The 16,366-nt window shown below is 38.4% G+C and overlaps 6 protein-coding genes and 1 long non-coding RNA gene across 8 annotated transcripts; 2 read left to right on the forward strand and 5 right to left on the reverse strand.

Annotated features, from left to right (window-relative positions):
* Positions 1–687: 687 nt before the first annotated feature.
* LOC113681586 (uncharacterized) lies at positions 688–2,459 on the reverse strand. The gene is made up of 3 exons (XM_089188261.1): positions 2,099–2,459; positions 1,559–1,793; positions 688–1,041 (listed from the first exon to the last, which is right to left on the reverse strand). The coding sequence occupies exons 1-3, from the start codon at positions 2,309–2,311 to the stop codon at positions 824–826; spliced, it is 666 nt and encodes a 221-aa protein (XP_089044387.1). The 5' UTR covers positions 2,312–2,459; the 3' UTR covers positions 688–823.
* Positions 2,460–3,671: 1,212 nt separating this feature from the next.
* Positions 3,672–5,424, reverse strand: LOC149036997 (TM2 domain-containing protein 1-like). Its single transcript, XM_089188262.1, has 6 exons — positions 5,182–5,424; positions 4,970–5,046; positions 4,806–4,884; positions 4,622–4,713; positions 4,431–4,504; positions 3,672–4,044 (listed from the first exon to the last, which is right to left on the reverse strand). Exons 1-6 carry the CDS (start codon positions 5,295–5,297, stop codon positions 3,940–3,942), a joined length of 543 nt encoding a protein of 180 aa, XP_089044388.1. The 5' UTR covers positions 5,298–5,424; the 3' UTR covers positions 3,672–3,939.
* Positions 5,425–5,578: 154 nt separating this feature from the next.
* LOC149036998 (uncharacterized) lies at positions 5,579–9,103 on the forward strand. The gene is made up of 2 exons (XM_089188264.1): positions 5,579–5,875; positions 6,275–9,103. Exons 1-2 carry the CDS (start codon positions 5,754–5,756, stop codon positions 7,512–7,514), a joined length of 1,362 nt encoding a protein of 453 aa, XP_089044390.1. The 5' UTR covers positions 5,579–5,753; the 3' UTR covers positions 7,515–9,103.
* On the reverse strand, positions 7,563–9,536 carry LOC149036999 (uncharacterized). 2 transcript variants are annotated; one of them, XM_089188267.1, is made up of 2 exons: positions 9,283–9,536; positions 7,563–8,867 (listed from the first exon to the last, which is right to left on the reverse strand). In XM_089188267.1, the coding sequence occupies exons 1-2, from the start codon at positions 9,454–9,456 to the stop codon at positions 7,962–7,964; spliced, it is 1,080 nt and encodes a 359-aa protein (XP_089044393.1). In that variant the 5' UTR covers positions 9,457–9,536; the 3' UTR covers positions 7,563–7,961. The 2 variants fall into 2 exon arrangements, with proteins under 2 accessions (XP_089044393.1, XP_089044392.1); XM_089188266.1 differs by having other exon boundaries at positions 7,563–9,041.
* Positions 9,537–9,847: 311 nt separating this feature from the next.
* Positions 9,848–11,557, reverse strand: LOC149037000 (uncharacterized). Its single transcript, XM_089188269.1, has 3 exons — positions 11,118–11,557; positions 10,269–10,364; positions 9,848–10,166 (listed from the first exon to the last, which is right to left on the reverse strand). Exons 1-2 carry the CDS (start codon positions 11,395–11,397, stop codon positions 10,303–10,305), a joined length of 342 nt encoding a protein of 113 aa, XP_089044395.1. The 5' UTR covers positions 11,398–11,557; the 3' UTR covers positions 9,848–10,166; positions 10,269–10,302.
* LOC113681434 (uncharacterized) lies at positions 11,369–12,508 on the forward strand. The gene has a single exon (XM_027198526.2). The coding sequence runs from the start codon at positions 11,456–11,458 to the stop codon at positions 12,410–12,412; it is 957 nt and encodes a 318-aa protein (XP_027054327.2). The 5' UTR covers positions 11,369–11,455; the 3' UTR covers positions 12,413–12,508.
* A 1,472-nt stretch (positions 12,509–13,980) lies between these two features.
* On the reverse strand, positions 13,981–15,836 carry LOC149037001 (uncharacterized). The gene is made up of 2 exons (XR_016181322.1): positions 15,673–15,836; positions 13,981–14,138 (listed from the first exon to the last, which is right to left on the reverse strand). It is a non-coding gene; the product is annotated as an uncharacterized LOC149037001 (long non-coding RNA).
* Between the last annotated feature and the right edge of the window lie 530 nt (positions 15,837–16,366).

The raw sequence follows: 16,366 nt of genomic DNA on the forward strand, positions 1-16,366 counted from the left end.
TCGCAAAAACCTATCAAATGCACTTAAAAGCCTAAAATCGAAAAAACGTTTACAGGAATCGAGCGAGCGAGCGAGTGCCACTCTCCACATCATATCTACAACTCGCTCTTGCGCATGTGCGCAATTCACGAGTTAAAAGGATAGCTTTCAGAAGTTCGTGGTTACCCTCTATCCCTGCGGATTCATGGTACATATTTTTGCATGGGGGTTACCTTGGAAACTAAGTAGACGTTTACAAAATTTTTAAGGATCTTCTCTTTTTTTCATATTGTGCCCATTTTAGTTACCTCTTTCCGTTCTTCTCTTACAGCATTTTGATTATTATTCTTCCTGTTGCCTCGAAGATAGTTGTGAGACATATGTCCAGAAATGCATGCAGTAGCGAAAATGGCAAAAATTTGTTAAAATCTTCAAGTCCACCAAGCTGATTTCGCTTTGACGAATGCGACTAAAATTCGCCAATATCGCCAAAGCCATAAATATTCACTAGGTTTGACGAAATTTCGTTAAATCTGCCATTTTCGTATACGTAACTGCGTGCATTTCTAGACATAAGTGATATGTGAGGAACCTATATTTTTCAATGTTGATCTTGGAGGCTTAGCCCACATAGGCTGAAGTTCAGTGAGGTGAAGCTCATTAAAATCTATATCCATTGAAATAACTGATAACAGAGGTGACTTGTGCGGTAAAATTTAATACTGAACAATCATCGACAATTTATATGTAAGCTAAGCTTTAGTTGGAACCTGAAATGAACCTTATTTAATTAACACACATTTTTTTTATCAGGGCTGGATTGTCACATTATTTGCTGTTAACTTTACACCCAGTATTCCAACAAGGAACCATTAACTGTTTGCACCACTACTTGTCCCTCCAGATCAAAGTGCGTCAAACGAATAACTTCTTCTCGTATGCCAGTGACGTAACAGTCATCATCCAATCCAGTTTTTTCATTCTTTATGGAAGCCACTACGCAGCTATTGGTTTGAGTGTCTGCAGACCATGATGATGGGAGCTTTAAACTGAAATCAGTTTCTGACGAAAGAGAGATCAGATATTAGTTTGCGGCGTGCCTTAAAATAATAAAGCCTACTGAATGAAAAAAAATAGGGGGGTATAACATGGTTTTCCGGAGAAACAGAGGGAGGATCAGCTGTCGCCAACAAAGCGCAGAGGGAAGAACATAGAAAATTTACTGAAAATCAACTGCCAATTAGGAGGATTATAAGAATCATAGAGAACCTTATGTGGGAACAGCTAAATTCTCACGTGACACAAACCAAAATCCTCCGACCAACCCCTCCCCCCCGCGATAGATAATAACAGGTCCCTTACGGGTTTAAAGGGGGTGAGTCTCTATAAAAACTGTGGTGCCGCGTCGGTGGGAGAGTATAAAAGGGTAATTTAGTGTTATCAACTGAGTTGAAAACGTAAATTGGCCACCTTAAATGGTTTAAAGGCTAACGTTTCGAGCGTTAGCCCTTCGTCGCTAATCGCTCTGACAGCTCAGTTCATGACACTAAATTATCTTCTTACGAATTTTTTACGTCACCTGATAGCTCCCGAGTGGATACGGTAGTGTTATTATGAATGAGGTTCCTTTTCAATGCAGGCCTCTCGTAAGGCTCTGAAATGTGACCCATTGCTGGACGACGGCGACCGTGAACATGGTAACAGCCTGCTTTGCTGCTCGCACCTAGATAGTAGGGAATCTCAAATCCATTGTTGTCATTGATGTCAGGCAAGTCTTGAATTCTTGTGGACTTCCATGGGTACATTCGAACTTTCTGAACGTGAAGAGGAGGAAAATGATAACGATGTTCAGATAAAGAAACTAACCCCCTTAACTAATTTGTCTTTAGGAATAATGCTTTGCTTTTAAATAGAATCGTGTTGTATAGAAATCTCTCCTTCTCTATTTATTAATCAAAGATATTACATAAAAGATCGCAAAATTATTAATTAATATTTTATTTACCTGTTAGGAGAGTGACTTACATAAATTAGCAAGAAAAGTATATCAGGTACTGACGTTTAAAAAAGTATTCAATCGTCTACGCAAAAAAAGTTAAAGAGTGAGGTTGGTATTTACCTTATCAGCAGGCTTGAAAGTTCTCAAACCACAGCCAGCGTCAAAATCTGAAACGATCCGACTTCTTCTCTTTCGTTCGTCTTCTAAGTCTAATCTTCGTTCTCTGACGCCGTGCCAGTGGTAGACGCAAACAACACATGAAAGAAAAACTGCCAGGAGACAAACTGGTAACAGTACACCAAAAGGAGTCATTGTGAGACTCAATGAAGCCATGGACGGGTTGATTTCTTCTAACTTTGTTTGTGATTTTGCTTTTAGTGTGTTTGACGACCAGCTTGAATCTGTTGAGGGAATGTCATGGAAGCTGTGATCGATTTTGGAGCCCTCGTGTTCGAATTCTGTCTGTGGCACAGAAGCTGTCGAGAATACCCCAGAAAAAGAGAATGATGTTTGGTTTTAAGACATAAAAGATGACATGAATGCCGTAGTTAACTCATGTCCTAAAATCAGTACTTGCACTTCACGATTTGATCGAAACAACAGAATGCCTCATACTTCACTACAGTAGTTTCCAATGCCATTTGCACGATTTTACACTTACATGAAAAACCGAAAAAAAATGACAGAGGGTAATCATCTCTATTCTAAACGGTGTGAACATAACAAGAATATTCGATTTATATAGGAAAATTATTTTTACAAAGGTGACAGAATCACAATTTGTCACCTAAGGGCGTAACTCAGCAGTCAATCAGCACTTCACCACGAATGTTTCTTCACCTGCAGGATTTCTAGTACGAGGCCTCGAGCGACGCCAGTTAGCCAGAAGTCTGCCAGGGCCGGGGTTAGCACCGATAGTTTTTAGCATCAGGCCCCCGCAAAGCCTCTTCCCGACCCGTCTCAAATCTTTCCATAGACGGAGAAACGCGCGTCTGGTAGCGTTATCGATAAGGGCTGCTCACCCAAATCTAATCATTCATCAGAGGTGGATGAATGTTGTAAAGTAATTACAAATAAAAAAAAACCAAAATATGCAACATGGTTAACCTTCGATAATAACGAAAGTTTCATTTCCAATTGTGCCTCTTGAACCCTACGATGCTACCAAGACGTGTTCAACAGGTGCGGTGGATACAGTACATACTCTTATCTTCCTTACCTACGTTGCTTCCCTTTACGCACCCGTTTCACGGGAATTGATTTTCCATTAGATAAGAAATACATCAAAAGAAGAGTTACACAAGAACAAAGAAAACAAAAAGAAAGCGAATGATTCGGTTCATGGTTTAAACGTTCCCATCGGTTAGCCAGCAGATAACAAAAATAAGAAAAAAAAACCTAGAAGAGACCAAAACCTGTCACTTATCATAGCAGTGACTCCAAAGACAACTTGACACTATATCTACTGGACTTCCAGGTAATAACTCAAGCAGGATGTTGAAATATCATGACAAAAGTTTGTAAATTATGAGGCTTTGACTAGCTGACCAACAAGAGGAAAGAAACAATTTGACAAAAATGAGCAATTTTATCACGTGTTGTGTAATCTGATACACATGAATAAAGTACCAATTTAGAACTGCTATGAAAGGAAAAACATACAAAGATTTCAGAGTAGCAATAGCCTTGTTAATAATTGTTCCCAAAAGCTTTATTAAGATTATATCACAAATAGCATACAAAATGGGCAAATTACAATTTACATTATGACTTTGTACAGCTGTGACTACAAAATAAATGAATATACTAAAGACATAAAAGGGTTTGTAACGAACCTATAATAAGTGCACATATATAATATAAACAATACAATCTCGCATTTTATTTCATTTCTGTTCATAGGTCAGAACTTTACATTTATATTTACAGTTAGAAATCAAAGGAGGACATATTGGTTTTTTTTAACCTCCTGTTTTGTAAAATGTATCTGAGTTTCTAGATATGTGATCTAAGCGAGGGCCATAGTAATCCATGATATACGCTGAACCATCAGCTGGGCCAACGACCTATGCAACAAAACACAAAAACATTTGTTAAGATGCCTCTTACATTGTAAATTTGAGGGGAAATTGACTTTTACATCTGCTGAAGATTATCCCAGTTTCTTAAGAATATAACATCAAAGAGCTTGACTACTCCCCCAGATGGGCTTCAAGTCCATTAAAAGTTACCATCCTTCCCCCCCCCCCCCCCCCCTTCTGCAGTAATTTGTCAGGTTTCACTGACAGTTCTAGGTTTCTGTGACTGTTCACTTATACCTATCTACAATCCTGGGAGAAAGTGGGTGTGGGGGAGAGGGTGGGCAAGAGGCAATGTTATTTTTCACAGAAGTGAATTGCATTGTATTGTTTACTGTTGGTTATTAATATCAACTGCCACTCATATTATTTACCTGTGTTGCAATCAAAATAACATCTACAAGATGAAATACAAAGAAGAAACCAAGTGTGCAAAACTTTAACAGTCCTGAAAGATTTTAAAAAATAATATTGTCATCAACTAAGATTACACCAAAGTGTCCTTTTCTATATTAAGAAATACATTTCAAAGGCTGACTTTCACTCAACTACAACTAAAGCTAACCTATCGCAGGATATCCAAGATAAAATCTGTCAATTCCAAACATGCCAAGGAAGACTGATAACAAAAGAGCGGTTTCGTACGAGTGATCATTGCTGAAAGTGAAACAGCAAGACTTTTCAATGAATAATTTTGTTTTAAAGCATAGTATTATTGTAAAAATAAGATCCACTTGAGGAAGACTTACGTATAACGGCATGATACGTTTTGAATACATTCAGTGATATTTCGACCATCTTTCTCGATAGGAACAGTGCTGCATTTCACTATGGTGGAAAGAAATGAATAGGATTATGTGCAAGTTTAAAAGACAGTAAGAACTTTGTGTATTTAGAGCTCGTTAATTCTTACCTTCGACCGTGTGATTCTTCGTGCAGCCAACAGCCGCCTGAGTCGAAGAATCGATCATAGGTTCAGGACAAAAATATCTAAGAGTGTCAAGGAATGAACAGCGAACAGACTTCCCTATTTTTCCCTACATACCAGTCGAAATAAGCTTTTCAGCATTATTCAAAACTACGTAGTAAATAGGCTTACTCTTGCTTTAGTTTTAAATAGGATACTGTCCCATAAGAAGATCCCGACAGGCCACTTTCTCTCCATTTCCATTTGAAGTTATCCATGTAGAAAAAATTAGAATAAAAATCGCTTGTAAACAATGTTTCCACCAAGGAATCATTCCGGAAAAAGCCTTGTAATGCAAGATTTTAACTAACGTCGGCCATAATCATATTTTTTCTTTTCTGTAAAACTGCTGACCGCATGTTGTTAAAGGTTCAACTCTCACCCAGTTTCTTTTCCGTCAACTGCATCGAAAATGGCGGCGGTTCGAAAACTGACAAGCGACTAAATAATTGGATGATAAAAATAGTAAAAGTTAATAAGTTATATCTTAACTCCTTGCCCGTGAGTATAGAGTCCTAAAGTGTGACGTCACGTTGCCATGGGGCTAAAATTTCTGTTCTAAACAATCGAGCGCGTCCTACTGATAACCTATGCGTTGCTGAGGTCAAGTGTGTAATCATCGCTTGGAACGGTTCAAAGAAGCTTAGAATAAGGTTCAGTTACATTGTTATTAACGCTGTAGGTCATAGAAATCTAAAACTGAGAAACGAAGGCGATCGAAACGATTAAAATGGTGCACTGCTTTGCGCCTGATTGCAACCATCACTCGGAAAGTCACACGTGTAGCTTCTTCGGATTCCCTAGCAAGGAAAAAAAGCTGAAGGAATATAGAAGATGGATTCACCTACTGAGGTTAGTAAGAGTTTTATTTCAATACTTTTTCTGTCCAGGAGAAAAGTATGCTTACGCAATTTATTGCGGTTGTGGAGTCGCCATCTTTGTTATGAAACTGATTAAGCTTATATAAATCTTACTGATTTTTAGACTCCTTTTTCTTGTACTCCAACTTCAAAATCGGTTCCCTAGAAGCCACGAGCCAACATTTGACTCAATGACGGAAATCAGTTGTGAGAGCTTTTGGTGTGGTTGTTGATACTTAATGGTCACCCTGCAGTGTTAAAACAGGCAGATAGAGAACTGTCTTCTTAATTAGAAATTTTTATAAGATAGAAGCTGCAAGATAAAAATCCTCCGCTAATAGCACAGTAATCAGAAAGAATTATAAAGCTGAAATTATCCTTTTTGCTATAGGAGAGAAGACAGAGAGCCAGGAAAACATTCCAGAGTCTGTAGTTGCCATTTCAGAGAAGGAAAAAAAAGTAATGGTCCTGAGATTTTCAAGAGGAACCAAGACAAACTTTTCCCAGCAGAAGAAGCAAAGCCAAAAAAGAAAAAAATCGAATCACAACAGACCCTACAAGAAATGATAGAAGCTGCAAGGAAGAAAGAAGAACTTGAACAAGGCACCTCTGGCAGCGTGGAGAGACTTGAATCAACAAGAAAAGAAGTTATACTGGAAGCAGAGTTGGAGCAGGCAAAAAGGGAAATGATTGATCAAAGAGAAAAAAATTACTATGTGCAAAAACATTACACAGTTTCGAAAATGAGTGAGGAGGTTTTGAAGATGGAAACTGGGCTGCCAACAAAGGAAGTTTTTCAAATTGTTGTCAACTATGCAGCTAGGTTTAAACAATCCATCAATTACTTTGCTGGCTGGAGAGTGCAATCAATCAGTTTTGAAGAACAAATATTTATAACATTAATGAAAGTCAGACAGAATTACACAAATCTTCACCTTGCACAGTTATTCAATTGCAGTGTATCTACAATAGCAAATATTGTAACAACTTTCATTCATGTCTTACACTCAATTCTATTTATTGACCTCATGGCATCCATCCCATCTAGGGATAAGAACAAGCTGTGTGCCCCATCATCTTTTAGTCAGTTTGGTTCATGTAGAGTAGTGATAGATTGTACAGACATAGAGATTGCCACACCTGGGCTTATGAGCCAGCAGAATGCTACGTATTCAAATTATAGGGGAATGCATTCCTTCAAGGTTATTGTGGGTGTAGTGCCAAATGGTGTTATTACTTATGTCAGCAAACTTTATCCAGGGTCAATATCTGACAAAGCAATTGTGCAGAAATCAGGATTTTTAAATCACCTTACTGCTGGAGATATGGTCTTAGCTGACAAAGGTTTTGTTATACAGGATCTTGTACCAAATGGTGTTTCAGTAAATATACCACCTTTTTTAAACAATGGTACATTCACTGAGAGTGAAGCAAGGGCAACAGAAGTTATAGCAAAATGCAGAATTCATGTTGAGAGGGCAAATGCTAGGCTCAAAGATTTCAAGATTTTATCTTTTATTCCCTCATATTTACGTTGTCATGCAGATATAATATTTCAACTCTGTGCTTCACTTGTTAATCTGCAGTTTCCACTGATCAAAGAGGGCTGTGAAGGATATGAATTTGATTAATGAACTAATTATTTTTCATATAAGGAAAATTGAATACTTTGTAAAATACATGTTGATCTGTTTGTTTTATTCAAAAAGTAAATCTGCTATCATTGTTGAATTTATGGATGCATGTATAATTTCAGCCCAACAACAGTTCACTACAACAGAGCAGTACAGCTCAACTGTGAAACAATGAAGTGCAAAAACTGTAACTGTTTCTAAAGTTAGTTTGAGTAAACCAGGAGAGCCCTGTTGGGATTTGAAGATCTGTGTTCCTAAAGTTACTAGAGTGAACTTAAAAGTACACCTGAGCTCCCAATACCCTCCATCTGAAAAGCCTCCCTATCTCAAGAAATTCCACAACAACATGCCATCAGTGAAGACTAAACACCAAAGGGCTCCTAATGATTCCTGAAAATTATTATTTCTTAAAAAATAATTACATGCAGTAATAGATCTGGAAACCTATAATTGTCCCTCTACAACCTTTGGGAAGAGGTGTTCAAAATAAAACTGAGTAAGCTTAGAAATGTTTCCACTCCAGCCTTCATCCTTTGCTATTTTCAAAACAACTACATCTTTAGATGTCCACACAACAAAATAGCAAAGCTTCCTTTGAGCAAAATGTATCTCCCCTTGGACCTGATGCCAGTAGACATGTTCTTCCTTTAAAGCATACTGACCACTTTCAGTTTTTTTCAAGCAGAAATTGGGGGAGATATTCACTGCCTCTTCCATTGTCATATTCCTTTCGGTGTAGGGACACTTGACCTCCAAAACAGAGTCTTCATCCACAATTCCATCTGGGGAAGCACCAAGAATCCCAGAGCCATCCAGCCATAACCCAGTTTCCTGTACAGTTTTTGCAGTTAAATTGGTAAATGCCTTAATCGCTTCTGCCTCGTTGTTTACCCCCCATTGTACTGCCTTAACTCTTGATATGTCATACTCTCCAAGGAGCCGTTTGAGAAGTGAAGGGGTCACTCTTTTGGCATGCAGAACGGATCCAAAATTGCTTGCTGTAAGCCGTCCCCTCCTTGCAAGATGCCAGGTTGGGTTGTCTCGTTGGCCTACAGTTATCTGACTGACTAACAGGATATCTGCTTCTGTGAGTTTGGCTTTCCGAACCAAACAGTCCAATTGTTGCTGTGTACCTCTTGTTTGGATAAACTCCTCTGAGTAGATGATTTCCTCAATTGTTGGCACAGGCAATTTGGCTTGGGGAGCAGGCTCTGGGCACATGAGCCAGCAAAGACCAGTGAACCTCCCATATGCCTTTAAGCTTCCATATAGTGCCTGACGATCTTCTGTGTTGGGAGATCGAGTAATCGCCACATAATTCTTTGGCAGAGGGAACAGTTCTTCGACTGCCTGTAAAGACAGGGAGGTATTAGACTTCTTTTTCCTCCACTGACATTCAATATCTGTGCGGCTTAAGTTGTGAATCCCATTTATAAAAAGAGCCGCCGCGTGACTGCATTTGAATTTTCCCTTTGGACATTCACACTCCGTGGATTTTATGTTGAAGTGGTCATCCAGGTAAATCTAAGTGGTAATTAAGATAAAAGTTCAAACAAGGTGAACTCATAAATGTCTTGGTAACACTATTTCATATGAATCATAATCTGTACGATTTAAGCCTCAGCCTGGCTTTTTTGATGAGGGAAATCGACAAGATCGAAAATATATATTTCTAAATTGGGGGAGTAGATAACAAGAAGGTACTTAAAAGATATTTAAAAATATTCCTTAGGCTTCTTAATGCGATTGGTGGCTCTAAACTCACCGTGACTCGATAGACCTTTTTCTTCATACTTGCTTGAACCTCACCGCGTAAAATACCCTGATGGTAAGAAAATGACTCAATGTGTTCAGATCTGTAATGATTTTCTCCTCGTTCGATTGACTTCTTTTCTTCAGCGAAGAAAGATATCAGTGCAGCGATTGAAAGCGACGCCATTTTGGCTCTGAGCACGTTTGTTTAGAACAGAAAATTCTGCTCCCATGGTAACGTGACGTAACGGCTTTAGAACTCTATTGTTAACCGCGTGTCTCGAAGCGGAACAATGAAATATCCATGTGGAAACGCCGATGTGTCAAACAAGAAATGGCTACTTACATAACGAAGAGAGGACAGAGTCTATCTTGCTCAGCGAGGTCGTTCAGCGATATGCCGGCGATGAAAAAGTCATCCGCTGCCAAGCTCCGCTGACAAAACTCATTTAGTCAGTTTAGGCGGATGACCAAAGACTGAAGCCATTCCTGTATTTCACCGCTGACAGGAATGGCTCCAGCCAATGTGTATATTAATTTGTTTTCGTTCTGGCCAAATAATTTATACACTGAGATAAAAAGTGGAAGAGCGATTTATTAGGTACTTCTTATGTTAAAGTCTACAAATGCTTGCAAATGAAGCCCTATTCTATTAATACAGGGCCATGTAGTTTCTAAGTTTTAAAACAATGCAGCAACTGCATGTCACGTTTAGAAAATCACGCAATGTTGCGTGACGCTGCGACCGATGTTTTTAATTTACAATATGCTCTGCTAGAGAAATATGGCTTAGCCGCAATCGAGGGGTTTTTTTTTCGTGGAAAACTGATTTCCTAGGTAATTGTTCACATGAAGGACAAATCCATTCATCGGGCTTCATCTGTTTTTGAACAACACCTAAAGGAAGAAAGTCGCGGATTAATTTTGTTTGGTAATTTCTAACAATCCACTAGACCTGAAAAAGGAAAAAAACAAAACAACCAAAAAAAAAAGTCTTACCAGTCAAATCAGTGGCAATAGCTCTCGCACTGAATCATGTTGAAGTACCTTGACTGTTTGCAGTGATGGCACAACCAGTCTTCGAACAGTTTTCGGCTATAATAAGAAAGAGTAAAATGATTTCATGAAACTTGTTCTAAAATTAATGAAAGCTGTTCATCACATGACGCTGTATTGGAACAAGTATATCTCGTGTGCTATTGTATCACACTAGTGTTTTAGACGAGGTATTTACACCACTTAAATTTAAGAAAGAATGAGTAGAACGTAAACCACGTTTTCTTTAAAGTACACGAACCATCCTAACCTCATTTTCAACATAGATTTTCAAATTTTCACAACTTTGCCTATTCCTGGTCGTAGGTCCAGCCAAGCCCTTATGGTCATTGGCCCCCCGCAATTGCCCGGTAAACAATGGCTTATAAATATATAAAGGGGTAAGTTTCTAAAGAAACTGTGGTGCTGCGTCGGTGGGAGAGTATAGCAGGTAATTTAGTGTTAACAACTGGGTTGAAAACGTAAATTAGCCACCGTAAAGAGTAAAAAAGCTGACGTTTCGAGCGTTAGCCCTTCGTCAGAGCGATAGACGAAGGGCTAACGCTCGAAACGTCAGCTTTTTTACTCTTTACGGTGGCTAATTTACGTTTTCAACCCAGTTGTTAACACTAAATTACCTGCTTATAAATATAGGTGTTTAGTGTTAACTTGTAAAGCTCCCTGAAGAAGTTTACGACAGTTAGACGATAGTTTGCGAGTGGCTGTAGATGTTTTTGAGGTGGTTGTAGATGGTTGTAGGTGGTTGTAGGTGGTTTCAGGTGGTTTTAGGTCGTTCCATGTTTTAGTACTTACGCAACCAAAACTGCAATTCGGAGTTCTTCAGTGTTGAGGGCTTTCTTCCAGCAAGCGAACTTCCCGGAATATCTTCTTCGGTTAGTAAACGGGGTCCATATAAAGCATCTGCCATATTTTCTCTTCCTGACCGGAAGGGTACGTTATTAAATGATACGTTTGTTGAAAACTTCTCAGTAGAAACTGTAAAATCTCTTAGGTTTGGCCCTTGTGACCTCGTTTTCATGCCACTCGCCCCAGCTTTTACCGGTTGGCGGCCATTTTGGAATAAGGTGTACATGTCATTTTAGATTTTAAAAAAAAAACGGTCGCCAGAGTAAGCAGAGCGAAAGTAGAATATGAGGAACATTTCATTATTTTACTCCATAACTCATCATACTTTCGCAATGAGACACAGAAAGATTCTATTTGTGTTCATTTTTCTGGTAGCTACGATGTGTCTTCTGATGATATCCTTAATACAGACTGATTCCAAGCTCACACTTTCCCCCACAAATAAGTGTGTTGTGATTGTCGATCGCGAAGACATTGTGTATCCGTGCTATGGCAATCGGTTTGGAAAACACTGTCTTGTTGCACTGGATTGGGGAGAAATGTGCCCTGAGTTGTACACAGAATTGGGAGGAAAATGTAACTTGATCAACGGTACAATTCAATGTCCTGATATTCGAAACCACGCAAAATTCCGCAACCGACAGGCACAACTCGTCATGACCAGAATGCTACGTATTTTTGATCTCATAGCGCAGAAACATAACATTGACTACTGGATATTTCGCGGGACTTTACTTGGTGCTGCAAGACATCATGGATTTATTCCGTGGGACTACGACATAGATATTGAAATGCCTTTGGAAGAATATGTGAAATTTTTCCAAGTCGCAGCAAAGGATTTACCGCCAGATATTTTCTTTCAGAACTCTTTAAGTGATCCAGCGTTGAATCCGGATGACCCAAGCGGTTACTACAAGCATGAAATAGTTGGTATCTACGAAGCAACTTGGAACCCAAGATTACGAGATAGATATAGTTGCTATAAATTCTGTATGTCCTACGGATGTACTTGGCATGATGGGCTCATGATTGACATGTTCGTGTCGCCTCACATGAACAGATCTCCCGTCCCGCGTAGACGAATAAGTTTCGAAGGTTTCACCTTTCCTGTGCAAAATGACTGGGAGGAATATTTAATAGAAAATTTTGGCGAGAAATACTTTGAGGTTCCAATCGATCAAGAACCGAAAGAAAGTCCAGACGTTTTCCATGGATGCGAGGAACTCAAAGGAAGTTCTTAATAGATCTCGCGATAGCGAAATTTCCTAGAGTGACTTGCAGAGATGTAACACGAAACATACTCCATTATGAAAAATAACAAGCTGTATCAATTTCCACTCGCGCTTTCGTTTTCATTGCAAACTTTTAAAATCCATGAAATTAAAATAAAGAAAAAACTGAAAGAAAGTAAAAGAAACGAATTTTCAATCACAGGCGGCCTAAGCTCCAGCTGTGAGATGATCATCTTGCCCAAGTCTGAACACTCCATTTCCGAACGCCCGATCTGAGGAGCGAAAAATTCCAGCGCAAAATGACCGGGCGGCCACAAATCCAACGCAGAATCCAAGCACGTATACTGTAATTTCATTTCAATTCACTACAAACTCAATCTTCCCCGTGCAACCCTAACCCTAAGCAGTTTGCTTCAAAAATTTCCAGTTTAGAGGTTTCTAACAGCCCGCGTCCTCATCGGTCAGCATTAGATTCCATCCACCAAAACCACCTCGGTCGAGAGGGACTGAGATGGAATATTTAATAACTTGCAAAACATAACCGAAGATTCTCGGAAATCCGCAAGTGATGTAGCCGAACATCCGAAGCTGTAAATCCCATGATTCTTGAGGAACAAACAGAAACAGCATAGCGAGAATTTTAAGTCGCGAACCATTGATGGTAAACATGCAGATAATTTAGGATACGTAAATTCTGTTGATGAGGCGCTTAAACTTATTGCGGAATTTGAAACAGGATTGACGACGAAGTTTTCTTTCTTTAAAGCTGTCAAAGGTTTCGGGAACATATATTTATATATATTTGATATAGCTCTTTAGCATTACAAAGCTTTGCTATCGCTATTGTGCATTCTCACTAGTTTGTCTAGTTCAAGCCCTCTGGCATGGCTTAGATGATACCACACTCGTGGAATCATTCGGGTTAATTTAATGCTTACACCTCCTTCCTCGGACAGAAGTCACAAAATACTGGGGGAAGATGCATGAGATATTTAAGGAGCAAAAATTCGTTTTTTACTAGTGCGCCTTTCCTAACTTTGGGAGGGAAAGTGTTCAATTGCCAGCACGGCATAGACTGAACAGCTGGAGAGAAAAGGAAACGAAAAGATACAGAAGAAGTACTGTATATAATAATTTCTTTTTATCCTCAACCTTTGTGTTTCTGTCAACTATGGCTTGCTAATTTGAAAGGTCAAATACATGAATGGGTCATATGACATTGATCTCAGAATACTTTTATGACAAACGTGATAACGGTTCAATCTTGGCTAAATTGAAGATGGTTTAGAAGTTAACAATTGTAAGAACTTTTCACTAACATATGCTGCTGACAAAGGAGAAAATATATGCAATTCTGCATTTTTTGCATTCTATCAAGCAATCATATGTTTGCTCCTTATCACACTATGACACTTCCGTTTTGTCACATTCCAAAAAATAACTTGAGAAATACACTGTCACTCATCTTACACTGTTATATTTACCTATTACAGAAGGCTGGAAACAAAGATTTTGTTTTCAAGAAAACAAGATTTCTTGTCCAAGACACAAGGAAGTTTGACTGCGAAGCACAGATAAAAATGCGAGAAATTTTACTTTTTTCAGAGAACAAGGTAGTTCTACTCATGTATAAACAGAACAAATGCGATTTAATAAATCAGATATGCGGCATGACTCCCTTTCTTCCATCCCCACTCAAAACAAGCAAACACACCTGTAGAGGTTCCAGTCTGGTCTGCAAATGAAAAGGAGGAAGGTGATCACTGCAAAATTAAGCATTAGGGTTCTTATTTATAACATATTGATTATTGTATACTGATATCTAGAAATTAAGGTTGCAAGTAGCAGCCAGCTGAGTTATAGTTTGAGTTTTATCAAGTCCATTACTTTGTTAAATTTAGAGTAACCTTGACTTGAGAGAGGAAAATTGAGGAGCTGTAATATACTAATCATCAATTAGGGACCACAAAGAAAAATTTATTTATAGAGACTTTTGAAGGAGAGGGGTAAGACTTGTGACAAGCTGGCAGACATATAGATAAACTTTACTGCTAAATGGGTTACAATACAAAGTGCTCAGTATTTGGATCAGCTATGGCTCAACTTAAACTTTGCTTTAGCTTCAAGTTTAATCATTTGTGGTTTCCTTTCTCTGTGTTTATTTTTCAAGTTATGTACACAGAAGAACACAAAAAATGACAAGGAATGCTTTTGAATATCAAGAGGCTGGAATGAGCAAGAAACCAAAACTGAATTTTAAACAGTACAAAGTTAATTTGATCTTCCAATGTTATTTAATTTTAACCATAGAATTTGGTATTTAAATTTATCCCCTCCATTTTTCTGGGTATTGTGAGCAAAAACAAACAATTATCACAAAATGCATGGTATACAATGGTTTGATTCACCAATGTGGCAGAGGCCTTTCACTGTCTATCCATAAAAAGGGAAATAGTTTGTAAACTGTAAGACATTCTGCATGTTGAGTGTATACTTATTCATCCATGTGAAATTAAAGGTTCCTTGAAATAAATGTGAAAGATTTATAGGATTTTCAGACCCCTGATAACAATTACTAATGTGCTAATTTGTTGTACTTAAAGGTTATGATTTTGGCAGAAATAGTGGAAGAAATTTCTGGACCTGGAATTTTGTTGCAAATGTTTGTTTAAATCAGTTTAAGTCAGTTAAAAACTCTCCTGTTTCAAGATTACATGATTACCACACCAGAACCTTTTGTATTCTATATTATGCACCATGTTATGATTATGGTTTCAATAATAAAAGGTGCTGACTCAAGAACTTTCCAAAATATCTCTACATACAAAGAAATAGATTGTGGTTATGTACTTCAAATAGCAGGTCACATCAGTCTTCTGTAAGGAAGTAGCAGAAATTTCTGTGGTGGTTTTGGTGGATGAAGAGAAACATCCACCAAAACCACTTTATTCTATGTGTTAAGAGTTATGATAATCATTATGAACGTTTGGTCGGTCAGCAATTGTGCACCATAAAAAATAATTAGCCAGAGCACTAACTGCTAATTAGTGGTATAAATCTTTTGTCTCTCTGAACATCTAACAATGGCTATAGATAAAATTTAAAAAATATATTGTTGATGGTTTTGGTCAAAGTTTTGGTGGATGTTCCCTAATGACATCCACCAAAACTACGTAACATCTAAGCACCTTTTGAATACGTGAAATATCTGCATAAAATTGCGTAAAATGTTTTATAATACTACAATCGAACAATAAATTAATACTTACCATTTCTTTAGTAAAAAGTTTTGACGCAATTTCCCAAACAAATAATACACTTGGGTCATCGTGATAAGTCGGCATGTTGTCGTAGCTTCGTAATTTTTTTCCATCATTCCATCTCAGTCCCTCTCGACCAAGGTGGTTTTGGTGGATGGAATCTAATGCTGACCGTCCTCATCAACCTTGACACACGACCGTTGAAAACCAGCTAGGTAACCTTGCCTCCTCTTTAAACTGAGCCTCGCCGGGAATCCTACCGTAACTTAACATGAAGAAATTGTCTTAGCACTACGGGTGCCTAGTTACAGTGGGATCCCCGGTGAGGCTCAGTTTAAAAAGGAGGCAAGGTTACCTGGCTAGTTTTCAACGGTCGTGTGTCAAGGTTGATGTGGCCACGGGCTGTTAGAAACCTCTTAACTGAGACAACTCACTAAAATGCGTTCTTTTCATCAAAGTAAGCGGTCAGATGACAAGAAATACGCTGTGGAAGTAAGGTGAGGTATTTTTTTGAGAATTTGACGAATTATTTTATTCCTTAGAGTGGTCATAAATATTCCCATACAAACTCTTATAATTCCGCCATGACTGTTATTGCACAAGATGATCATCTCACAGCTGGAGCTTGGGCCGCCTGTACTTCAATAAACAATAATCACAGAATAGTTCTGTTTGTTTGCTTAGTTACCCTTTCTTTGTTTTA

Source organism: Pocillopora damicornis, chromosome 11, assembly GCF_964200805.1.
Source record: "Pocillopora damicornis chromosome 11, jaPocDami1.2, whole genome shotgun sequence".
Lineage (NCBI taxonomy): Eukaryota > Metazoa > Cnidaria > Anthozoa > Scleractinia > Pocilloporidae > Pocillopora > Pocillopora damicornis.